General features: G+C 39.9%; 3 protein-coding genes and 6 non-coding genes across 15 annotated transcripts in view; 8 read left to right on the forward strand and 1 right to left on the reverse strand.

Moving 5' to 3' along the window:
- The window catches only part of LOC122618197 (NAD(+) hydrolase sarm1), a 45,178-nt gene extending 30,532 nt beyond the window's left edge, over positions 1 to 14,646 (reverse strand). For 2 of the 4 annotated variants that reach the window (XM_043794422.1, XM_043794423.1), the window contains exons 1-3: positions 14,055 to 14,644; positions 6,675 to 7,998; positions 6,493 to 6,617 (exon numbers count right to left, since the gene is read on the reverse strand). In XM_043794422.1, coding sequence (XP_043650357.1) covers positions 6,493 to 6,617; positions 6,675 to 7,188 — 639 coding nt within the window. In that variant the 5' untranslated portion in view covers positions 7,189 to 7,998; positions 14,055 to 14,644. Of the gene's footprint in view, positions 1 to 4,074; positions 4,444 to 6,492; positions 6,618 to 6,674; positions 7,999 to 14,054 lie in introns of those variants that run through there. The other 2 variants (XM_043794426.1, XM_043794424.1) reach the window with 2 other exon arrangements.
- Positions 2,476 to 9,632, forward strand: LOC122618205. Of its 2 annotated transcripts, XM_043794438.1 has the most exons (2): positions 2,476 to 2,612; positions 8,361 to 9,631. In XM_043794438.1, exon 2 carries the CDS (start codon positions 9,135 to 9,137, stop codon positions 9,594 to 9,596), a length of 462 nt encoding a protein of 153 aa, XP_043650373.1. In that variant the 5' UTR covers positions 2,476 to 2,612; positions 8,361 to 9,134; the 3' UTR covers positions 9,597 to 9,631. The 2 variants fall into 2 exon arrangements, with proteins under 2 accessions (XP_043650373.1, XP_043650374.1); XM_043794439.1 differs by lacking the exon at positions 2,476 to 2,612 and having other exon boundaries at positions 9,106 to 9,632.
- On the forward strand, positions 2,477 to 24,262 carry LOC122618202. 3 transcript variants are annotated; one of them, XM_043794433.1, is made up of 4 exons: positions 2,477 to 2,612; positions 20,419 to 20,585; positions 22,427 to 22,733; positions 23,139 to 24,262. In XM_043794433.1, exons 2-4 carry the CDS (start codon positions 20,419 to 20,421, stop codon positions 23,931 to 23,933), a joined length of 1,269 nt encoding a protein of 422 aa, XP_043650368.1. In that variant the 5' UTR covers positions 2,477 to 2,612; the 3' UTR covers positions 23,934 to 24,262. The 3 variants fall into 3 exon arrangements, with proteins under 3 accessions (XP_043650368.1, XP_043650369.1, XP_043650370.1); XM_043794434.1 differs by lacking the exon at positions 2,477 to 2,612 and adding an exon at positions 19,786 to 20,014; XM_043794435.1 differs by lacking the exons at positions 2,477 to 2,612; positions 20,419 to 20,585 and adding an exon at positions 22,143 to 22,274.
- Trnal-cag lies at positions 10,229 to 10,311 on the forward strand. The gene has a single exon. It is a non-coding gene; the product is annotated as a tRNA-Leu (tRNA).
- Positions 12,475 to 12,557, forward strand: Trnal-cag. The gene has a single exon. It is a non-coding gene; the product is annotated as a tRNA-Leu (tRNA).
- Positions 12,813 to 12,895, forward strand: Trnal-cag. Its single transcript has one exon. It is a non-coding gene; the product is annotated as a tRNA-Leu (tRNA).
- On the forward strand, positions 17,715 to 17,797 carry Trnal-cag. Its single transcript has one exon. It is a non-coding gene; the product is annotated as a tRNA-Leu (tRNA).
- Positions 17,939 to 18,021, forward strand: Trnal-cag. Its single transcript has one exon. It is a non-coding gene; the product is annotated as a tRNA-Leu (tRNA).
- Trnal-cag lies at positions 18,193 to 18,275 on the forward strand. The gene has a single exon. It is a non-coding gene; the product is annotated as a tRNA-Leu (tRNA).
- Positions 24,263 to 24,761: the final 499 nt, after the last annotated feature.

A 24,761-nucleotide genomic window follows, 5' to 3' on the forward strand; every position in this document is an offset into this window, starting at 1 on the left:
CCCAATGGTGGAGTTGCTCTTACCAAGTTCTTCTGTGCTTCCCCAACTGATTTGTACTTCGTTTGAAAATAGCTAACCGATCGTTTTTCTAGCTGCTAATTAAGAGGTTTAAAAATAATCTTAAAGAACATAAATTAAACAAAAAATAAAAGTATCATTCGTAGCTGAAGAATGCGCATCAATTTCGAGCATTATATTGCAGAGAACTGAACCTTTACTTTACGATCTTTTTATGCTCCATAAAAGTAAACCTTTCGGTTTCCCCAACTCAAAAATTCCAAACCTTTCCACTGACTTGAGCATTACATGCAAGAGATGCAAATAAGATACGTTTGACATTTACAGCTTCTTTCGGATCAGACCTTGACTCGATTCGACTTTGGTCTGGTTTTTCACACCCCTGGGCGTGGAACAAGTTCAAAGCCCACATGAAAACTACACTGAAACATTTGAAAAGCCCACGTGCAGGGGTTTTCCCCACTTCCGTTTGCCAGTGTTTTTCGCTGGTTCTTCATGTAACTGGCTAATGAGTTTCCGCTTGGTTAATACAGCTAATGCCAACGGGCGACAAAAGGCGTTAACCGCTTTTTCCTGTTGCACTTTTTGGCCCGATGAGTGTGTTTTTTATTTATTTATTTACTGTGGGCGTTTGTCTGATTGATTTTAAGTCTGCCAAAGCGACGAAAAGCCTACGCAATAATTTAAGTTTGTGCCTTTTGAGTTTTTCCAAGCACATTCGCTTTGAGACCGGTTTTCTTTCTGCTGTTAACTCGTTTTATTAGCCCACTTAATTTTTGTTTCAACAATTTATGTAAATTTATTCTTGAATTTTCTATGAACTGTGCACTCATTTACAAATGTGGATTCTATTTAATATATATTGCCATTTTATGTATATTAGAGTATGTTTAAACGTTTGTACGTTTGATATTTAGATTGCAAATTAATTTTCAACATCGATATTTCACGAATCTTTCACTTCATTTCATTGTTAACTTGTGTATATTTTTCTCAGATTTTTGGAAAAGTGTCAAAACTGAATAATATTTTTTCGTAGTAATTGCACACAAAGTGTTTGCAGTCTCAAGTATGCAATATATTATCCAGACTTTTTGAACATGTTTCTCTGTGTCTCAAACGTCACATGTGTGTGATTGTTTTATTTTTAATCACATTTGTGATTTTATTTTTAGCTTGCTTTTTTATTTATGATCACAGATCGATGAAAATATTTTTTCTTCACGCTTTACGCACTTTTCACTACGATTTATAGCGATCCGTAGGCATTTTCGCTATTTCACAACAATACGTTTATACAATAAATCTATTGTATTATTTTTAAGTAGCCTTATTCTTGGATTTTCTCTATATTTGTCGTTGTCTTCGATTCCGCTCCACGAACTCGACGTTCGAGTGTTCGACACAAGACTGAGGCCTGAAATTGTATTTTGTGACTGCCTGGCTGGCTGATTGCCTCGAAAAAAGAGAAAAATGCTAACGAAAGAGACGGAGTGGTGTGTTCAGAGAGAGACAGAAACAGAAAAAGAGCTAAGAGTGGGTGATCGTGGAACAAGTTGTTTTTACTTGGCTTTTGGGTGCGAGTTATAATGTGTTTTGATTTCTTGGTTTTTATACTTTTATTTTTTTTTCTTTTCGCATTTTGGCAATGATTTGCTAGGAATTTTTCGAGGAAATATCGCTTGATTTTCACCTCTCGATCAGTCGGCTTATTGTTTATATTTACCATGTATTTATTTGTACATCTATTTTGTTTTATTTACTCGATATCTGAGCAAACAGAAATCATCTCAAATTCGAGATTCGAAATCGACACGTGCGTTTAAATGGGAAAAATCTATTAACATCTTTTTTCCGCGTTGTTTTTTGTATATTCTTTTTTTCTTTCAATCTAATTGATTTGCGTATTTGTTTATCAGATGGTTTCTCGTGCGCTTTCGCATTTGCAGGAAATGCCAAAGTGGAGCGAAAATAAGCAAAAGTCTTCAGAAAATTTTGGTATAAATATGCCTTGAACTGATGTAAAAAGTTCGCCGCACCTACATAGTTTACTTGTATCTGTATTCATCGGTTACCCTGAACATGTTGGCCAAAAGAAGGTCGTTCATTATTTAACTGGTTATGCAATTTATCTCAGCTAATTCATCATCTTTTCATTCACATTAATCTTTCGCATCCTTCAGCTACTTTCGCTATTCAGGTCACAAAATTACTCACTAAAGTGTGCCAGTTTCTTTTGATCGCATTGAAAGAAATGTTTAAGTTAATCACAAATTTGTCAGGTGTCAGGTCCTTCAAGTGAGTCATGTCCATTCAGCAAAACCAAAACATGAGCACATGAGCTTTTCAATCTTTCACAACTAAAGTGAGCGCTCGAGGTAATGGACACTTTGTTGTGAAAACTTGTTGACATGAACAGATCCAGTAGCTATAGAAATTATCGGTTGAATACAAAAACACGCAGCTGGAAAATAAATAAATTGAAACCCGAGATTCTGGTAATGGAAATGGAAGAACATATCATTGAAAACACAGCAATTCAGAAGTTACCAGTTTAAGACATCTCTTTTGTATATCAACACATATTTATTTGGGTAAGTGAATAACTATTTAAAAACGAGATAATAAGGTGTTTCGGTTTTAATGTTAACTTTAAGAAACCTCCACTGTACTCGTATTTTCTTCACCACGTACTCATTTGTATCTACTCGTGTATCTACGTATGAATGAATTGGCTTTCGCCTAAAACATCTCTGAGTCATCCGAAAGCCGTGGTTGGGTATCCAATAGCAACTTGCGTCGATCGAGTTGCAATGAAGAAGTTTTTAGCTGTGAGTCATCACCGTGGGAGCTTAATATATTTTACTGCATCCGCACCAAAGACGTAACATCCAAGCCTAGGGCTATAACCTTTTCCCAAAAGTGAGTTACCACGCCTCAATTTTCAAGACCTCAGCTTCAGGCCACGCATGCGCCTTGATTTGTTCGGCTTATCGTTGAATTTTTCTCAATTGGAATTTTCATGCGTAATTGATTTTTATGCATTTCCCTTGCGGCATCCGAGAGATTGTTTATTTATTTATATGCAAAGCGTGCTTAACACGTTTTTCTCCTTACCCTTGGTTGCACTCGACTGTGATTTATTTGTGACTGGGAATTGGGTCACTTGGAATCGAAAGAGGGCTTCAATTCCCTGGAAAAAACACACTTAATCGAACGCCAGCCTTTGGGAGTGAGGTAATTTATGCGTCAGACTGGGGTTTTCACTGATTAAAAGGATGCTTTTGGGACAGATTAAATGTATGTTAAGTAGTTTTTAATAGTTTCCCACAAATATATATTGAATGCATTTGGTATCTTGAACTAAAGTATTCTAAAGTATTTTGCTATGAAGCACATAGTGCAACTACCTAGCGTAAAATCGTTCAACATGTCACAGTTCTTCCACATATTTGTACATTTTCTGAGATTTTTCAAATATTCAATATTCCAAACTCTGTGGTAATAAGCTATTTACGGGTATTATTGAACATTATTTGCCTGAATACTGACTAGAGTCAATAACCAGTATCTATTTGCCGATGCGCTTGCGTCATTTACATTATCCACTTGTTATCAAACAAGCTCCAAAGACCCTTGGCCAATTGCCTTCCCTAATGCCCTCATCAGACCCTCAGACTCACAGACTCACATTATTGTTTACAATTTCAATTAGATGTTGGTCATAAATTATGGCAGCTAATCCCGATCGCGACACCTAACAAGCATCCGCATTTTCACACACCTGAAATGCTAATGACACACCATCTGAAGCTGAAAACCGAAAGCCGAAACCGAAACCAAAACCAAAAACTACAACGAAACCACTTGGACAATTTGTTTTGATTTTGGCCGTGAACTGAGTAGCGCATATCGGAATAATTCAAGTTTGTCTTTTGTTTTTACTCTTGGCACCCATATCTATTTCCATTGCTATTCAAATGCGAGAGATACAAGCAAAAACAAATGACATAATTGAGGTATTTGAGTTATTTAAATTATTTGAGTGGAACTAACCTTGACAGTGGGCATTAGTTGTGCATTAACTTTCATGCTGGAATCGAGATCAGCTCGCTGGGTTAGCTCCCGAAAGGTTTGCTCTACGGTGGCAATGCTGGGGTTATCCAAACTTGTTTTAATTGTCTCTTTTTTGGGGTTATCTCTCAGTGATAAACGGCGTACGCTTGCCAGACGAAAGGTGCCCCTACCATCACCGGAACCACTCGATTTGGTTCGAATTCGATTTGATTTACGGCCACTACGCGGAGGGCTCTTATCGGTCCGTGTTTCCCGGTTATATTGCTGCTCGTCTTGGTGGGTAATACTCAATGTTGTTTTCTTGCACCACAAGCCGCTCAAACGATTGCCCATGCTATACGGTTTTCACATCAACTTTCCGCGGGTGTTCAGCACGATCTAACGTTCTAATGTTCTAGCGTTCTAACGTTCTAACGTTCGAGCAATTAATCTCGTGGATTTACAAAGATTCTCGCGTAGAACTCGGATACGAACGGAATAGGAATCGGGCATCGGAGACGAACCGGTGCGCATCTCAATTCGACAAATACTAAAAATGGAATTCTTGCCGAAAACCACAAAATGCCAGACCCAAAACACAGTTGTCCGTCCGTCCGTCGGTTTATAAGTAGCTTTTGTGCCCCTCTCTTTTTGCCTTTATTTTTTCCCGCCAGTGTTTGCCGCTTTTTGGGGAGCTTTATACTGCGAACAGAACGAACAGAACGCAAGTTGACTTTGTTTGTATTTCGACTGGCACTATATGGGCCTCTCGGTCCCCAAAAACTTGGGGCCTCCCAGTACTAATCGATTTTTTCTCTCATCAACACAACACTCACTGGGACTGCTCTCTCCTTGGGAAGAAGATTCCCCGACAAACCCAAACTCAAACCCAAGCGACTAATTAATATGCTCGGGCGCTGTCATACACCCAACTTCATATAATATTAACAACAATCTTCTGCGACTCACGTTGCCTGTGTGTTTGAAGAGCTTGAAGAGCTTGTCAAATGGTTGAGAACGGAGGGGAGAATGAAATTAATTGATCTGCAGCTGGGAAATGGCGTTGGGAATACCCTAACAGTACGCTAAAGGTATCTAATCAATAGAAAGTATGATATAGAAATTATGAAAATATTAATGGTGACAAAATACCTTTTTGTTTATATTGATAAGTATTGATTAAGTTAATGAATACTTTGTGTTTAATCATGTTGGTTGCTATCAAAACTTTAAAGTCAGCTGGTCATCTTATCAGCTAAGGTGTAATGCCCTCCACTATATGGGTCATCTGTACTTTTCTTAATTAAAAGGTTGTCGGCCCATCTAATCGCACGATCAGGGAACACAAATACTTCCTTGTTTCCCCTTGATTACAACTATGATTACTCGAGTTAATCAGTTGCTCACCTTAAAGAGTGATAGTGCCACAAAGTAATCAAGCAACAAAACGACCAAGTAATGCAGTATACCTTCGGAAAGGGCATTCGCAAACGAGAAATTTGCTTAACGACGCACGAGCCATGCTAAAAATCAACGCCAAATGCCGATTATTCATACCCGGTATAGCCATCCACTATTGTGGTTATAGGCGCTATATACTGAGTGGGCTCGTTGGCCACGATTCTTTCCCCTCCTTTCTAGTTGTGTTTTGAAAACGTGCTAAATGTTATTTATTAATTAAGTTGACGCTATTTTCTACCCATTTGCGTAAAGCAACGCCAAGCGGGAGAGAGTTATTTCTGCTCAAAGCCGGTTTTAGGAAAGTCGCCAACTCAGGGAGTGGTTCGGATCCCAATCCCCAATCCCCAATCCCCAAGAGTTCCCCAATCCAGACGGAGTCGCGTGTGAGGTGTGAGTTATGTATTTGCTTAAATATGGCACTGTAAAGCTCATCGTGGTTTATAGTTACTTATGGAGTGCACTCAAACAAGTAATTCCAATTGAATAATATCAGTTATATCAGTATAAGCAATAATATTCTGAATTTCAGACCTAGAAGCCAAAAGTCCCTGAAACAGAATCAATAGTTCCCAACTGAGTTGATAAAAATATAATTATATTGAAGAATTATTGCTTCTAATTGCTAATTATATTTCTCAGCAGCAGAGCAGCACTTTTGTTTCAAGTGTATGCAAAACAATAATCAAAATGAGCCTAAAAAGCGGCTCAGGGGTTGTAAAAGGTAACGAATGAGGGATAACAAAAGCTTGAGTGAGAGTTTATGGACACCATAAAACCAGAGAACAGCTCCAAGTGAGTCATGACCTTTGCTCCCTCTGTGTGTTTATAAATAGCCATCGGCAATTATTACGAGTGGGAATTTGTAAAGTCAAAGAACCAACCAAAGTCTCGGCAATTTGGCACTTTCGCTACCCTATATGTGACTTATTAATCTAGAAAATTTTAAAATCTACTTACATTGCCGTAACTTCTGATGCTCGAAGGACTGAGGCTGAATAGCCTGCCCAGCTGGTGGTGATGTGTTGGTGAACCATTGCTGTTCGCCGATGAAATGTCGGTGAACATGGGCGAGTGACAGTGCTCTATTCAGAAAACAAATTTAATTTGAATTATTTTACAACTAATTGGGAGTTACTTACCACTCATCACAGGCGACATGTCCTTGGGGAAGGCGAACAGGTCGTTGTTGTTCCGGATGTCCGATGAGTTCAGGGTCAGGCTGGGCTTGCGCACGCCCAGAAAATTGGATGCTGACGAGGCACTGGAGCAGCCACTGCCGCCTCCCCCCGCGCCCTGCATGCCGTACGCCAGTCGCGAGTGGGCGCTGGTGGTGGTGGGCGTGACATTGGGCAGGTGGTGCGATTCCAGGGGCGAGGCGGACTTCGGTATGCCACTGCAGCTACTGTTGACCACTGGAACGCGCTTTAAAATCGGCGCAGGTGGCAGTTGCGAGGGGGAGGGGCGGAAGAGGCCCACACCCGTTGGGTGGTTCAGTGGGTCACCGGGTTGCGCTTTCGGTATGGCCAAGCGAAGCGTTTGCCGCGCAGCTAGCCTTCTTCCAGGCGCATATTTATTTCCAGGCGTCGCTGTTTGGTCGGCGCTCTCAGCGTGGTGAGATTGCGCCGTGGTGGGCGCCAGCTGTGGTGAGTTCATCGTTTGATTTTCTTGCTGTTTTTATCGTTGCTTTTATTTCTATAGACACTTGTTTTTGTTAATAGCTCGTGAATCTTTCGTTGTAAAATGTTATTTTTGTTTTCTGGTTTAAATTATTGCTGAGATTACGTTTTCATAAAATTACATTTTGTGCATATAAATTATACAAATTAGTTTTGTTTTAAGTTGAACGCGTTTGTGTATTACGACATACGTAACAATTTATTTTAGTTTATTTGTGGTTGAACTTCGGTGTGTTTAAACGTTATTTTTCATTGTTACTCCTCTTTAGGCACTTGTTAATTTATTGCCCTTGTTGTCAACGTTGTTTATCAATGAATTACCCGCTGATAACTGCAGCGATTGCATAATTATATATGCACAAGCGTAAGTAAATAAAGTAAAAAGGCTAAGCAGTATTATAAATTAAGTTACAATGGTCGTAGTTTTTGTTGATATTGCAGTTTCTTGGAACGTGCCAATGCTGGTTTAATATATACTCTTTTCCACTTGACCCAGTTGCAGTCAATATATAATAAATATATATGTATAATTTCTTAGAGATGCGACCAGTCAACAGGATTGTTTCACGCGGAAATGGTTATCTGCCCAGTTTTCAGTTGTGTCACACACTTTTCCACTGCACTTCAACAAAGCTTTTTCATTTTCTACAGTTGAACTTGAGAATTGCTACGTGGTGGTGGGGCAAATGTGAAATCTCCGACAATGAGAAATCTCCGTCCAATTTTCGTGACTTTGCGTGGGACCGGCGACCATAAAAGCCACACGCCATTTAATTCTCGGGTTAATCTGTAATAAATATATACACACATATGGTCATCAGTATATAGACATAGCGAAATTCGTTTTACTTAAATTACTTGGAAACGTGAATGAATTCTAGACTATATTTGTCTAGCATATTGTGGGTTGAAAGATCGTCTGAATTAAGATTGCCCTTGAACTCGGTAAAGAGAACATGAGAACACATTCGAAAATAATGTAGAAAAATTCATGTTGAAGATTTGATTATGGTTACACTGCTATTATAATCACATAACAGATGTGGAAGTCATTAAAGGTAATCAAAACCAAATAAAAGCTAGTCTAAAATATCTGGTACTTCTCTATGCCACATTATTAAATAACATTTAAATTATTCTCTTTAATAGGTGCAACCTATGTGTCGGCAGCCAATAAATTGCAATCTATGGAACGCATTCATCCCTGAAATTTATTGGCAATTTATCAATTACTGTATCGTTAACCACATGTAACATGCAATTGCAGCCGGCAACTGCAGTGCTAAAGCCCATCTGACAACTAATTAGCAACAATGTCAGATGGAGTGCACACACTGATTGATTGCCAAGCGATTGGCACGAAGTAATAAAGAGTTTCGTTGGGTTTTCGGTCTCAGGGGTTGCCAACAATTAGTGGCATTTAAAAACCAAATTCAGAGTCGCCGAGCGATTTGCATATGACAGGGAGATACTTGAAAAGCAGCCAAAGACAGTCGGATTGAACAAATACAAAAAATTCAAATTGTGAAAAGCCGTTGGCCTCTGGTTTGCCATAAAGAGCTGCTGCAAATTTCTTGCATATTTGCACACGGATTTACAATAAATTGCAATTATGCAAATTGAGCGAGTCGAATGTTTTCGGAGCCGTAGCTCTTCAAACAAACTCCAAAAAATGCCAGACATTAATCATGGCCAGCAATTAGCAATTATTTATATTGACGGGGCGTGTCAATATCTGGGCAATGATAAATGGTTTTCAAATTTTTTGTTACTACTACACACATCAACCCTGGAAAAAGTTCTCGTACTTGCTTTCGATTAAATTCTATGCCATTAATCGTGGGGTCAAGTTCAGTACTAAGTTGGCCTTGCCTTTAAAGTGCCAAAACGAAAAAGAAATCCTATTTAATATTAACTACGAGCATGGACATTCCGAGTGAGACTATGGAGTCATCTTCCAAGGATTCTTCTAATTCTTATGATGCCAAGCGCGAGTCCTTAAAAATCGCTCCCTTACTTAAGTCAGTGCCCAACAGTATTTCCAACAGATTTGGTTTGAAGTGGTATCTGATCAACGTGGACAACTTCAGGCCTCGGAGAAAGAGGAGGTACTTCATCAACCTGTCGCGCTTCTCCACTCAACTGCCCAGTGTCATCTCGAGCACTTTGCACCTCCTAAAGTACCCAAACTGGAGTGCCATCTTCCTGGCCACAACGCCCCATAGCTTCATGTACTATCAAGCCCATTTTCCAATGACATCCATCGTGACATTTTCCCCCACGAGCAAGGCGATTTCCAAGCAGAAATCTGGGAGTAAGAAGCTGAGAGGATTACTTCCGTCCAAGATAAACAAAATCAAGGACGTAAAGGCAATAAAGCTATAAAGAAACGATTTATATATATAATATATGTAAATATATATAAATGGAGAAATAAATGAAGTAGGCTTTGCTCTTTCATTAAACAAACTGTGTTCAAATGCAGTCAGTTTCTATTCATTGCTGATTCGGGATATTGAAGATATTCGAATATGCATAATCCCTGTGCTCAAAATACGTGTTTTGAAATCTTAAACACTTCTATATCCGCAGAAAATATAGAAGAAATATTCAACACACATAGGAAGATAGCTAACACTTCAATATCTGAAACAGTTTGTAAGCGACTTCCATAACCTTTCCCGAGTACTACTGTCCGACAATGTGTCCATAACACTGCACTTTTGCACCTTGGAACGAGTGGATAATTTTGAAATTATAATCCGCAGCTACTTGAAGCCTTTAAAAAAAACAAAATAACCCGAAAATTGATCTTTCAACTCTTGAGGGCATTGATCATAATCTATGACCGCTGAAGCAGCCAGGGCATCGAACTAAAAATGATATTTATTTGACAGCCAGCTTATACAAACATGGCATTTGTTGGCAATACAAATTGGGTTTATCTTGTTTTTTATTTATTTGTGGTAAAAGATTTCTTTTTCCTCCAAAGATGTTCTGACAAGCGATTTTTACAGGTCAGGATGGCCGAGTGGTCTAAGGCGCTGCGTTCAGGTCGCAGTCTACTCTGTAGGCGTGGGTTCGAATCCCACTTCTGACAATACTTTTTTAGAATTTCAATAAACTGAATTCATCGGGAATGTTATATAAAGCATGTGGAAACACATGTTTCACTTTATTATTGTAAGCTTTTATTTTATAGCTGGGTGGGGTAATAATCCGCTTAATGCACACACAAGTAATTTCTCACGCCCTGCTGAAAATTGGTCTTCAATAAAAAGTGGAAGACACTTTCTTGTTGTTGTACAGTGGTGCTCCATTCACATGATATTGGGTAATCAAAAGGGGCATTAAAGTGCATTAGGCGTGCCGCAAACCAGCTTATCACGGCCTGAACATGACTGCGCTGCCAAGTCATTCATCAAACGTTTGACCGTGAGCAAATAGTTTGTTTGGCTATTAATGAAAGAGCGCCAGCTTCATGTTTACGACCACAGGAATCCCCATCCATTTCAGATAAGCACCCAAAAGCACTGCGATGTAAGCCAACCCGTCCAGACCTTGTACGACAAATGGTGCTGATTCCCGTTTTGAATTTGTTGACGCAGTGGGTTTCGCGATATACTCTTGCATATAGTAACCACAGAACTGACCCAGCCAAATGGCATTGAGCTCCTGCCCTGGAAATCAGACTCAGAATCGAAATCAGAATCCAATCCAACTGTGTCAGCTGCGACTTGCTTTGTTTACAAACAAATAAGGCAAAGAGAAATGCAAACTTAACAACACTTCGCTTACTAAATGGTGTCAGTTTTATATTACCCTCTGCCAATTCGAATGCCCCCCACCTTTCTACAATGCTGTCATGCCTGTGGGTATATATTTTTCCGCAGTTTAATGGTTTTTTGATGCATTCTAAATTAATAAAAATTGCGTGCGCAATTGTTGCTCGACTTCAGCAGTGCTGCTGACCCATTTCGATGATTATAAATGAGTATAACTTATCAAGCGAGACTTGCCTTGGAACTAAACTGGGTTTTAGCTGTCTGTTTTCCCCTTTTTTTTTCTTTTTTATTCCGGCACTAGCACTTCGAGTGCACTATGATTTGTTTATTTTAACTATATCAGCAAGGAAAAGGCAACAAGTTCAATAGCAAAATCATTTATCGACGCTTGTCAAAACATTTTTCGATTTGATTTTGCATTTTTCGTTTCGATTTGGTTATTTTCCTGCGATAAACAAATAATTAGCGGAAAAACGAGCAAATGCAAATTACGTCTATCCGCAAACTCAGACATCTGTCTATGGCCATATCTATCTGTAATATATGCGTATGAAGATGTCGGCATCGAGTCAAAGAAAAGCCATAAACAATGCCCTCCCATTCTTCGCCTGCAAATGTATTTTTCCGAGCAGTGTCAAAATCTAATTGGAATTTTTTCACTATGACCATCGAGCGGCGGAAAAACTGTCGTCGAGTACTGGGACCAAACTCATTAAAATATCCAATTCCCCAACGAAAACGCGAACTACCGCGGCGTACAGCTTTCAGCAGTGGCAATAAATAATATAAAATATTAAAAGACAACAAAAGACGAACGCCGCTTAATGAGAAGGGTTCGGGCTCTCTTTTTTTTACCCCGAGTTCCGTTCCCAAGACGCGCCACGCCCCCTTGAACCGGATTATTATTAGCCAGTTCGCTTTTGGCTCGAATCGAGGAATGCTACGGGTCTTGACCTCTTTTCGAGTTACGCTTTTTGGGAAATCCGCAGAGATATAGGTATTCTGAAAGGCCTTGTTTTCTTTTGTTCGTTGGCGGCGATTGTCTGCGATTTGTACGCCAGCCCAACCCCGAAACCGAGAGATAAGATATATCTGTACGCAAGCAACTTTGTAAACAGTTGTCGGCATTTGTACAAAGTGCAACCGCAAAGCAGCTGATCGAATCGATTTAATTTGCAATTACTCCGTCACAAAATTGCACAGTTCTTGTTATTTAACTCGCGATTGGTTGTGTAATGCCAGCAAATTAACGGCCACAATTATAAGCGGCGAATACAAGCAAGATGTTGATATATTTCCATGTTCCTCGGTGTTATTTCTCGTGAGAAAGTTGGTTAATTTGCATAAAAACTCGCACAGTTAATCAGACCGAGTTATGGCAGTTTTATATAAACCACTTTTTATAGCAGAACCATATGAAGGGCAAACAGATAGGCGGGCGCTATGGAAAACGCGCATTTGGTATGCTTTTCTCATGTGTCAGGATGGCCGAGTGGTCTAAGGCGCTGCGTTCAGGTCGCAGTCTACTCTGTAGGCGTGGGTTCGAATCCCACTTCTGACAAGATCTTTTTTGTACAAATTTTCTTGTTCAAAAGTATTAATTACGTTTAAGTAACTAAATATTTTTAATATTAATTAATTAACATTTCATACAATCCATGGAATTGCAAAACAATGCAGTAGCAATGTCCTTCTTTATTATTGCGTCTTTAAATGTATTTGCATCGAAATAATTTATAATTTACATAATTAACGGTATGCGCTCGAAATAATTAGAATTTCCACACGGCATTTTCGGGTTCTCGTTACTTTCATAGTCAGGATGGCCGAGTGGTCTAAGGCGCTGCGTTCAGGTCGCAGTCTACTCTGTAGGCGTGGGTTCGAATCCCACTTCTGACAAATCCTTTTTTCTACCCTTAATATTTATTTGTCTAATCAAATTGCTTATTTATTCAAGATATTTTGGTCGGTTTTTAGTTGCCCCCGCCAAGAATAACAATTCGATTGCTTGAATCTAAATAAATGTGCGCGTGTGTTGGTGTACTGCTTAAGGCGTAAACAAAAACATGTGCAAAAGGCCAAAACTTCAATCAAGTGAAATGGAAATTGAAAATGTATAACGGAAAAACATGCAGGAATACGCAAATGATATTGTTTGGCCAAGAGAGAAAGATCGCAGGCGGCGGATCAGGCGGATAGGCCATATGTATGCTTCCCGGAATTGCCAAAATTCCGCATTTGCGGCTCCATTGGGGCTCGTTGTTTTCAGACTATGTGGGTGTCATCTGTTTAGTTTTGGGGGAAAAATAATTCGATTTTAATAAACTTTTTGCTTGAATTAATTGCAGCCTTTTCTCCAAAATAGAGGGCGATAATTCATGGCGCCTTCGCCTCGTCTGTGTTTAATGCTTAAATTACTTGTTGTTTTACTCTTTTGTGGGTAATTTATTTGGCTGCCCTTTCATTGATTGACTTGACTTTTATGTGAGGTTTTTATAGGCGTTGCACTGACGTGTGTATGAGCAGAAAAGCCGAAAAATCCCCAAAAATGTATACGGTTTCGGAGTTTATGACTCTGCAGAAAAACGCCTTTATGTTCACTAAGTTACATACATACAAACACAGAATCTTAAGTGCACAGAAACAATTTTGTATTGTTGGAAAGGTTTATATTGAATAAAATTAAGTTTTGTATTTTTAACAGTGAATAAAATTAAGCTTAAAAATGTCGATCTTTGTTTTACAAGTCTATAAAGATTTGTAATAGTTTTAAAATCAGTGAATGACTACCTTCTTTATGATTTTGTTTGCGGTCATAGAAAAATCCAATTTAGGAAAAAATTTTACAGCCTACGGAAATGTATACAAAATCGCGAGGGCGTACCATGAAATTATTAATCAAAATAAACTGAAACTTATGGGGAATATACATATTTATAAGAGAAACATTATGTTTCAAGAAAAGAGTAACTTAGGTTTACTAAAAACTTCTTATAGAAACTAACATAAATCAAAATATATCACATAACATTCTGTTATATTCGGATGTTCAACTTACGGTGAATGCAACTTGTGGGCGATTCCAGTGCGTTTCCCCAGCGATATGTTGGCGTTTCTTGATAAACAACGGAAGCTGTAGCTTCTGGATTCGCGATAATCGGAGGACGAGCACTATGTACGTTTACCCAAAATTGTGGGATTTTCGTGTTTTTTTGTTTTCAAAATTCCTGCAAGTCAATCAACCCGTCATTTTATGCTGTTGATATTTCATTTTTAGCGTTTTCGCTTCTTTGGTTTTTTGCCTTTTGTTGCTGCTTCTCGCTGTTGTTGTTCTTGCTGTTGTTGTTATATCTGTTATTTCTGTTATTTATAGACGCACACATGGAAGCGCAGCCAAAATAAAAGCGCACGCACCAAACACAAACACCAACACACACACACACTTGTCACAGACTGAATTTCGTAATTGCACGTCGCCGGTTGCCTGGCTGTTTCCTTCGAAACTAAAAATCTTCCTACATTACTAAACACATTTTATAGCCCGCATTTCGTTTTATTATTATAATCCGCAGCAGAAAGTATGGAAAACACAAAGACACACACCGCGACCTCCGTTTTTGCCGCTCTCAAGACGCGCGATGTTTACTGCGACGCTGCCGCCAGCCGAATGCAGGCGGAATGAAGCAGAAATGAGCTTAAAGAGGCGAGCGAAGATCGTGGGCAGTGCTGCCGACCTAGCCTGTTTCCCGTCAGAAATGGCTTTGTTTGCAAATTAGATCTCTTGCAAACATGTTCACAGTAGCCACTGGCAATGCAAATGTTTGGTTTAAAATGAAAAAATATAATAAAAAATAATTTAAAATATACTAAACCACTGGTAGCAGTCTTATATAAAAAATAGTATAAATATTTGATAAGCCATAAAAACAGATATTATATCCCACAAAATTGGCAGCACTGATCGCAGAAAAGCTCTCAGAGAAACGAAGAGAGAGAAATAATTTGTTCGTGTTTGTTTGCTGTAATTTCTTAATTTTTTATGCGTGGGCGAGTTCTCCGTCTCTTTCTCCCTAATTCTAAGCCGCTGCACGTGCAATGCAAAGGGTCAAAAATTAATAAGAAAACAAAAACGAAAAGTACTTAAAAATGTACTGGAAAGAGATAAACTTAAAAATGTTGAACCTTTTCTTGATTTTTTAATGCGTTCGTTAATGAAAATCCAGACAACTGTAATTATGTTATAAATTTTACATACATAAATACCATGTCTTTAAAGATCGGCAGTTTTCTTAGATTTTAACAAAGCTCCTAAGCAAACTGCCATTTAATGAGCCATAGCTGCGTGGGTAATTGTTGGAACATAAGTGTTTAAGAACCACAAATTGCATCTTTAATTAAGTGTGCTTAAGACAAGCAGCTGGAACCGGCTTTTTCTACAACTTGTTTGCAGGTGCTTTCTCTGGACTTCACCCCCTGCAACTCCACACCCAACTCGACATGTGTACTATATGCAAATTCGTATTATTGTTACCCTCCCACAACAAACACGCCCCCACAATAATTTGTTTTATTGCGATCGTAAAAAAACTGAGCAACAGAATGGGAAAAATACAAAATACAGAAAATATGGTATTCGCCTGAGCCGCCAAAAGTCGAGACAATGAAACCTGTTAATTAACTTTGCTCAAATTTGGCAGAAAAGTATCGCGACAAAATAGCCAGGGCAAAAAGAGGAGTGAGCCACAATTGATTAATGCTCCACAGAGTCTTCAGTTTGTTTAGACCCCTCCTTTAGTTTATATGTGTATTTATTTATTTTATTTTGACTTTGAACTTGAAAAGGAGCATTGACTTTGTCAGCACGGAGTTTGGATCAATAAAACTCTAATTGAAATATTATGGGGAGTTTTTGTTGGGGATTCGGATATTAATTGAAACATACTGAAGAGATTAGTCGATAAAATGGGGCATGTTTCTTACAGTAGATCAGTAAAATGATTCAATGCATTTTGAATTTATTAATCATTTTAGTTTAGTTCTCTATAATAATTGATTTATAAATCATTTAGTTTTTGAAAGCGACAACCTTAACGATTTTTTTCCATAAAACTTAAATTCAGAACTGATCAGATTAGTGTGCTTTTCAACTCGAAACCCCCATTTAAATATGAATGCAATTATATTAAAGAACCCAATAAATCAAAGCAGCCATAAACGCGTGTCATTTGGCTGTCCACTGTTGTGGAATAGCCATTTATCACTTGGTATCACCGTGAATTAAACACTTTTCCCCGCCCACAAAACGGCTGGTTTTAAAGCAGATTAAATCTTTGGAAACTACACAATATCTTCATTAAATGATTCGCTCTAAAGAACTTATAGAAAGACGGCCGAAGGTAATCGGGTGTTAGCTTAATCCAAACTCCATTTGCATCGGCTCGAAGCTGGAAACCCATTCAATGCCTCAGTTTAACCTTTGTGCGGCTGTGCTAACAACTCTGCTGACATATCATGGGGTTCTGGCCGGGAGGGGATTTTCCACTGTTGACCCACATACGCAGCTCCCCAGAATTCCAAATTCAGAATTCTGAGTTCAGAATTGTTATGGTAATTTACAACCTCCAGTTAAATATTTCAGCTGCACCCTACTGTTGCAGCCCGCTGGGCTGGGCTTATTTATACTTGAGTTGGTACTGGTATTTGTATTGGTATTGTGATCGAGTTGACAGTAGCACAAATTTTGATTGATGACGCTTGATTGACATTCGGGCAATTTGCTAATTCTATTTCGAGTTGGCCAAAGGAAAATGTGTCGCCTTTTGTGGGTCACCGCGTCGCTCAAACAATTCTTGTACGCTGCGATCATTAATCATAATGAGTCGAGTGCAATTGAGGTGATCTTAGCAGTGGCTGCGTTGCTAACTAGCAAATTAATGGGAATTATGTACTCTGGGTGGCTGGGTGGCTGGGTTGGAAGCGAAAACTTTAATTAACTTGGGCTGTCAGGTCGAGTCGGCCGATTAACATACGCTCAGGCCTATCAAGTGTCTGCCATCAGTCTGTAAAAATGGAAAATATCCAGTCCGGTACGGCCACTCAAAGTCAAAGTGGAGCGGCTGCGCTGCGCTGCGGCTCCAACTAATTGAAATGCATTGAAAGTGCGTGCGACCAGTAAATGCTGCATAAAAAAACAAAAACAAAAACAGCAACAGCAACTGCAGCTGCGTGTGAAATGTCAAGCGGTCCGCACTTTGGGCTAGTTGACATTTTGCCAGTTTGGCTAACCGAAAAACTACAACTTAATTACTCCTGTTTCGATCGTCAGCTCCCCCTCGATGAATATCGCCATTTTGTTATTTTGTTGGCTGTCATTTGTTGGGCAACAAATCGAAATATATAAAAAAAGTGACACTTGCCAATCTGCACAGGGTGATGTATGACGTTGACCCGATTTCGCCTGCTTTTTATTATCATTTCGATCGCCTGCATGTTGATTTGACTGTCTGTACACACCTTTTCATGCCGCGACGAGCGGCAATTTGTCTTTGCCTCAGGGGTGCCGATTATAATAATTCATCGGGAGCGCATTCAAGTGTGGGCAGCAAGTTCAAGAGTTAAGTGTGATTTTCAAGCATTCGTAATACGAGGCGTATACTTAATGTTGCGGCAGCACAATGCCAGCGAATCGGATTGGCCTTCTGACACTCGAGCAACAACTGTCAGGATGGCCGAGTGGTCTAAGGCGCTGCGTTCAGGTCGCAGTCTACTCTGTAGGCGTGGGTTCGAATCCCACTTCTGACAAGAACTTTTTGTTACTTTTCCCTATTTTGTTGTAATACAAAAACATTTGCTAAATGTCTTATATCGAAATTATTATGTTTATAAAATTAAGAACAAACTCGCCCTTGATGAAACTGGAAATTAGCACTCGCTGGTTTAACAGTCAGGATGGCCGAGTGGTCTAAGGCGCTGCGTTCAGGTCGCAGTCTACTCTGTAGGCGTGGGTTCGAATCCCACTTCTGACAAGACTTTTTTAAATTATATTTTTCGCAGAAAATAAAAGTATACAATTTATTTTTTAATAACAATTACCCTATTTTTCCTTGAGCCTAATTTTCATTTCCACAGTTTTAAAGATAAACTGTTAGGGTAAGTGGCCCCAACCAAAACGAAATTTGACCTCGAGGCTCTCAAGAGTCAGGATGGCCGAGTGGTCTAAGGCGCTGCGTTCAGGTCGCAGTCTACTCTGTAGGCGTGGGTTCGAATCCCACTTCTGACAAAGATTTTTTGATTAAATTTCACCCAGAAAGACGATCACTTTTTTGTTTAGCTTTATCTTTTTTGAACGCCTTTCAATGATCACCATTCGTCTGGAGCATCCATTAATAGGCCAGCGATCCTCTCAGGGGCGCCATAAAAATTACAAGTAAATCAATTTGTAACCGCCTAATTGTCAATATTCCAATCACATAATCGGCTGCCAGTTAACGATTGCCCCCGGCTGTCGGGCAGACAGACATAGCGATATAGCGAGACCACACAGGCGATGGCGATGAAGCCTGGCCCCTTGGGAATTATCGCCGTCTGGCATCGCCGGCAAACACTTCGACTTCTACATCGCCAGCTCGACTCATTCGGCTCAATCAGACAGAAATTAAAATGCTGACTGAGCGCGTTTTCCAATGCGGCCCACTCAGTAGCAGTTCGTGTAGTAGTTTTCACAATTGTTCTTGGGAAAAAACAGATCAGGTCCATCTGTAATTATGCAGCTATTGTCGGTCGTAAAACGCAATCAACTGGGCACGACAACTGACAATTTGGCTAGTGTAAAACAAGCCGTTAAAATTTTATTTGCCTTAGCACTTGAGAAATACTAGAAATTGAGGCTGGCCCGGCCATAACAGGCGAATGGGTCAATTGCCATGTGACAGCAAGAAGCTGTAAGCTGCAAGCTGCAAGCAGCAGGCTGCAATTTTCACAGACAATGCAAATTGACGTCTTGGAAATATGAGTGATGTGACAAGTGGATGCTTATCTGCGGCTCGACGCCCCTGTTTTTTTCGAGGGGCTTGCCTCCTTCGGCTGATGAGCGCCCATTGAAATTTATGACTTCGTCGAACCGCCAATTGATTGGCTTTTAAATATCCAAATGAAGGCTGCCAATCGCCAATTGTGCGGCCGTAATTAATGTACAAAAATCGTTTGAACGCACGCCCCAAAGCAACACCTGCAGCAATTGGTATCTTTATTTATGGAAAGCTCTTAACACTTTTAATTAATTATGGGATGGAAAAGTTGGCGGCTTAGCTATGTCGCAAATTTATGACACTAATAATTGATAAGCGCATATGCTATCTAAATGCTAATTTCTATAAACGCACTTAGAACTAAAGTTAATTGGCCTTTGAGTATTGCATTCTAAATATATTATTCACAATCAAGAAATTTAAAGGTGAGTTAACATCATTTTATTTAGTAGTAGGTGAATTATATATAATAAATTTAAGCCAACCTATTTTCTTCATTAAGTACACTATTATTTCAAATCAACTTCTTTAAAATTGAGTCGTAATATAAAAATGTTTTATAATGTCTCCGTGTGCCAGTTTTTACTGTACTCGATTGAAAGCTCAGCCTGATTCCCAATGGGTCAGAGCTTTCCGGCGAAGATCTCATACGCATGGCCACAAAGCTCGCCAAAGCTGGAGAGACGCTCTCCAAACCGAGCTTCGCGCGATGCCTTCGCGTGACACTGCCCGAGCTTTCGACAGTCGGCGCCCACGAGTGACGTAGCGCAGTATACCTAGAATGCAGAACGTATTATAACCATAATCGGAGCCGCATGGCAGCCCGCTAATTAGAATATAGAAGCCCTTTTCATTTAATCGTACCTAGCTGCGATCGCTTATGCGCCAACTGTATTCAAAGTTTTGCCACCGAAAGCTTTTACCTATAGTTCTTACAGTGGGGTTATTCAACTCACAACTGCCGGTCAGAGAAAAGGAGACTTTGTGACAGGTGAGTTCATTATTGTACATATCTGTTTGCCTAAGATAAGCATAGGTAAATAATGGCGAAGAGGGTGCATATATATTTAACTTCACGATATTTTCTGCAGGTAAAACCACGCGTGTCCGTAAAGCAAGCTTCAGTTATCCAAAAAGCTTTTCCGTAGATGTGCATCTTATTGGTGCTTTTCTACATGCAGCAAAGCAAGCTTTTATTCGCAAAAGCGAAAGTTCTTGGGGTCATTCTAGGTTTTCTTTCATACTTAAGTATGGTAAATAAAACACATGTACATAACTCCATTGTTTCTTGAACTTGATCCTAACGATTTTTTAAAATGTAACGAAGCAAGTTCTTGGTATTAAAGGAATACTATTAAAAAAGATCTAATCTTTAATGAACCTTATCTTTAATAGATGACCAACATGATGACCACACTTCGGATTTGCCAGGCCGTGTCTCTGAATCCTAGAGCCAATGGGCCGGAACCAGTACTGCCATCGTCCTCCAGGATTTGCCTGATGGGCTGCCAGGATGTGAAGCCCAATGAGTTGCGTCGTTTCCCAGTCCACGACACCGATCGGTGAGTATTACATACTTGTATGCACGTTCCTCACAAGAACCACATCAAACCTGTTCTTAGAGCCTACGAAGAGCTTTCCGATCGATTCGATTCAATTCGATCATCTGAAGCTTGTTTTTGTTGCGAATCACAAGTGCTCATTCTTTATTTTAAACCCCATATCCCATACCATATACCATTACCATTAAAGCCAAAACAATCCAAAGCTTTGGACCCCGCTCGGCGCTCCTCTTCTTCTTCGTCGTGTGATACCGATACCGATACTCGCAGTCAAAGGTCATTGAACTTTCTGCCTCTCCCTCTCTGTCTCGCTCTCTCTTTCTCTCTTGTCGATTCGCATAGAAGTGCATCATTTTCATAGGAAAACTTCAATGCCATGGCGGCTAAGAATCAGAAATGCAATAATGCCGATGTGGGCGGGGCAGTGGGTGGGCGGGGGATAGGTCCCAGATTCCGACTGCCATTTATTTTTAGCTCTCACGCTCTCCTGTAAATGCAACAAATGCGCGTGGGGCTCTGCTCTGCTGGCCGTGAAGTGAAGTTATTTTGCGTTTCTTTGCCGCTTCTTCATCATCTCCAGTTTCTGCAGTTGGTGTGCAAAGTAAAAAAAAACAAAAAAATTGAGTTCCGTCTGCCAAAGTTACTTGGCATTGGCCATGGAGTTTAGAGTGGGCCAGTGCTTACTGTATTCTTCCGCTCTTGTTCTTCCCTTATTTAATGTTGGGAAACCCCAGAAAGTTTGGGTTTATTTATTATCAAGGAAAGCTCAGCTCTTACCTTTCAGTGGTATTATCTTTAAATGAACTTTGAGACCAAAAAAGTCAGAGTCACTATTATAAATGAAATCAAATAAAGCTTTGTGTTTTGTTTTAGAAGAAAACCCATTGAAAGAATGTACTGGGCCTTTGTTAAGTTTTATTATAATAGCTGGTTATCTAACTGTAGTTGATGAGTTCCGTTTAAAAAGTTGCAAGCTTACGATAAGAAATTTTTCTAGCGAATTATGACAGTAATGTTAATTTCACACTTATGTGTTATAAATTAAGCAGAAACCATTTTGTAGTTAAGTTTAAATTAAGACTGTTTAGTTTTCATATAAGAAGTCAAATTAAACTTGGTTACGAGTTAATTTGATTTTGCTGTTCCTGACCTGCGCAATAATATCGAATTCGGTCCACCCTGAAGGCCCTAGTTGATGTTGTTGCTGTTTTGCCTAGCCATAAACATAAAGGAAAAAAGAAAATAAGCGGCATTTCGACTTTTCCCCCATCTTCCACAAACGGCAGCAACAACAACAAAAATAGGGGGAAGTTGAGCAGAAGCTGCAGCAAAAGCAACAGCCACAGCAAGAACAACAACAACAAACAATAACAATGCCCCGCGAAACTTCCGCTGAGCGAGAAAGAGCGTGCGAAAGCACAGCCTCTCTCGTTCGCACTCGCAAAAGAAGCATAACAGGAGCTTAAATGCAGCGACAACTTTTTCAAGAACTTTTCCAGAGAGCGCGAGAGAGAGAGAGGGAGAGAGATAAAGAGAGTGGAGAGCGAAAGTCGGATCTAATTTGAAAGCGTCGCAAGAACCAGAACGAAACTCCAATGCAGTTTCATTTTGTCAGTTAAATCATTAAACAAAGAACTGCGCAACCGATCGCAACTAGCTCGTCGTCTCTTTTTTTCCCCTCAATAATTGGTATGTTTTCCATTTGGCGATAACTTGGGAAATTGAGTGAAAAGCTTTTTCCCCGCCTCGTAAAGAAGAGGGAAAAAGAAGCGTTCTGAACTGAGCTTTCGGAGGTTTAGTAATAGTAGTCGTTATTGCTTGCTTTTCTTATTTACGTGCAGCTGCAATCATTGGCTGCGTCACTTTGGAGTCAGTGATAAACTGGTGGATCAACTCGGCGGCCTCCAAAAGCTGCGCATCTGCTCGAGACACTTCAGCCAACGCCAGGAGATGGCCAAAACCCGCATAAAGATGACGCCGCTGCGCAAGTCGTCGTCCTCCAAGGGCATAGTGCTACCCATTAATGGTGCAGGAGGGTCGACCATTACAGGAGTAGGAGGAGGAGTCGCCGGAGGAGGAGGTGCAGGAACTGGGAGCGGTGCAGTCAAGTCGGCGGTGGCCGGCAGCACCACCATTGAACTTGTTGAGGTGAGTGGCAGCACAAAGGAACACAAAAGTGCAGCTTTCATAGGGGTTGGTAATTGAGTCAAGCTAAAATTCAGCTGGGACAGAAATTATGTTCTAGACTTCATAACGTAATTTGCATTATTTATTAACCAATCGAAAAAAATCATATTGGTATATATACATTAAAGCGCGCTCTAAAGAAAGGTCATGCTATTAAAGTCCATTTAACAATATTAATTAAAATGAGTACTTAAAATAAATACTTAAAAACATATGTAATTTTCTGAAAAAGCTTTATTTCTTCAAACGAATGCTGATCTTGTAAAAGCTTAGGACACTTTTATTGAATATTTTAAGAAGAGTGTTAATCCCTTTCTGATGTTCAGCATATGCAAATTTATTTTAATAAACCCCCTTCTCTTGCAGAGCCCCAATAGACACCAGGCCAAGAAGCCCGTCACCAACGTCATGCCCATGCCACAGCGTTCCCACTCCATTAGCTCCTCGGCCTCCAGCGACGTACAGTCCATAAACTCCGACTACGAAGCCTCGCTGCCACTGTCAGCCCTGGAGGATTCGCAGAATGGACTCAACCGCTTGGAGAACGGTCAGGCCAAGAAGAGGAAACTGTACGTGATCACCGAGAAGTCGGATGAGACCAAGGGTCAGGCTCTGGAGACAAATGGACAGGCCAAGAAGCGTAAGATGTTTGTGGTCGTGGAGCAGGATAAGGATGTGGCGGGCAAGAAACTGATGATTGTGGCCGACAAGCCGCAGGCCAATCTTACCCAGCATTTGGAGAAACTACTGCCCGAGTTATTGAATCGCATACAGGACAAGGAACAGAAGCAGATCAAACCAACACCAGTGGTGGCTAAAGCCAAGCCGGTGGTTAACAATACCAGGCCACATATCACATTGCCGCCCAAAAAGAATCCAACTAACTTTGTAAAGATCCCGTCCACGCCAAGTTCAGTGCCTTCATCCATCCAGATGCCACTTCCCATTCAGAATGCCAAGCTCCTGAAGTCCGAGCATTCGGAGGTGACACTGAATTCAGAGGAGATCGAAACGAACATAAATCTATCGCCCGACTTCCGCTTCCTAATGAAAATCCTACCCAAGTTGGAACAACTGCCGGAGCCCCACAAGCAGAACGTGAAGCGTTCCATCCAGATCTTCGTGGAGAAAAGCTACAGTATTTACGGCAACAAGGATTAGTTGTCAGTATTTTGGGCACACCATTTACCATTCAATTCCCATTTCGTGTGAAGCAGTTCCCATTATTTTTCGAAAGAATCGTACATATACATATTTACATCAAAGGCATTTCATAACTTTGTCTAAGACTGAAGCAGAACCAATTTAATTTGTAAGCCTATTGTAAGAGCTGAAGCAGCTCCCCCTTTAGACACGTAAGCTTACTGAAATTTGATATTACCCACCTGGAGTTGGGTAAGTTTTGTAAAAGTCGAGCCATAAAACGAATTAAGATTGAATTCCTTTCTATATTGAATATATGAAAGCTTGATTTAAGCCAGACACTAAAACCACCGTCCAAGAGTCTTATTTTTGGGAATGCAAGGTATATAACTATATAACTAGGGGAAATTACCATCACCCACAATAAATAACACTTGCGTTTTTTCGTATCTTTTTGGTTTTTTTTTTTGCATTGTAATTCCAAAGAACTTTATTTAGTTTGAAAGCATTTGTTTACGGTTTCGTCTTCCATATTTCCTTTTTTTTCAGTTACGTTATAATAATATTTTGTAAGTCTAATGCGGTTTTATTTAGTGTGGTTTAGTTGAGTTAATACAATGGTTAGTTTGTCTTTACGATTTCCATGTAAATTATGCAGAGTTCGGTAGCTCGACTGCATTTCGTCCTGTAGAAAGGATTGCATTTGGTAATTTACATTTCTTGCCGGCCCGTTTACCACTACACAGGTATGTTTTGCGGGCTAAGTTTCGTTTCAGTTAGTATATTCGGTTAATGTGGTTAATACATTACATATATACAGTTAAACACTTCATGTTTAATTTAGCT

The sequence above is a fragment of the Drosophila teissieri genome, chromosome 3L (genome assembly GCF_016746235.2).
Source record: "Drosophila teissieri strain GT53w chromosome 3L, Prin_Dtei_1.1, whole genome shotgun sequence".
NCBI classification, from domain to species: domain Eukaryota; kingdom Metazoa; phylum Arthropoda; class Insecta; order Diptera; family Drosophilidae; genus Drosophila; species Drosophila teissieri.

What these genes read in the sequence shown, in the direction of transcription:
- LOC122618202 (XM_043794433.1), top strand. Translation starts at nt 20,419, where the DNA reads ATGACCAACATGATGACCACACTTCGGATTTGCCAGGCCGTGTCTCTG. An exon ending in CCAGTCCACGACACCGATCG is followed by an intron (nt 20,586 to 22,426) that starts GTGAGTATTACA and finishes ATTTACGTGCAG; the next exon opens with CTGCAATCATTGGCTGCGTC. An exon ending in CCACCATTGAACTTGTTGAG is followed by an intron (nt 22,734 to 23,138) that starts GTGAGTGGCAGC and finishes CTTCTCTTGCAG; the next exon opens with AGCCCCAATAGACACCAGGC.
- LOC122618205 (XM_043794438.1), top strand. Translation starts at nt 9,135, where the DNA reads ATGGACATTCCGAGTGAGACTATGGAGTCATCTTCCAAGGATTCTTCT.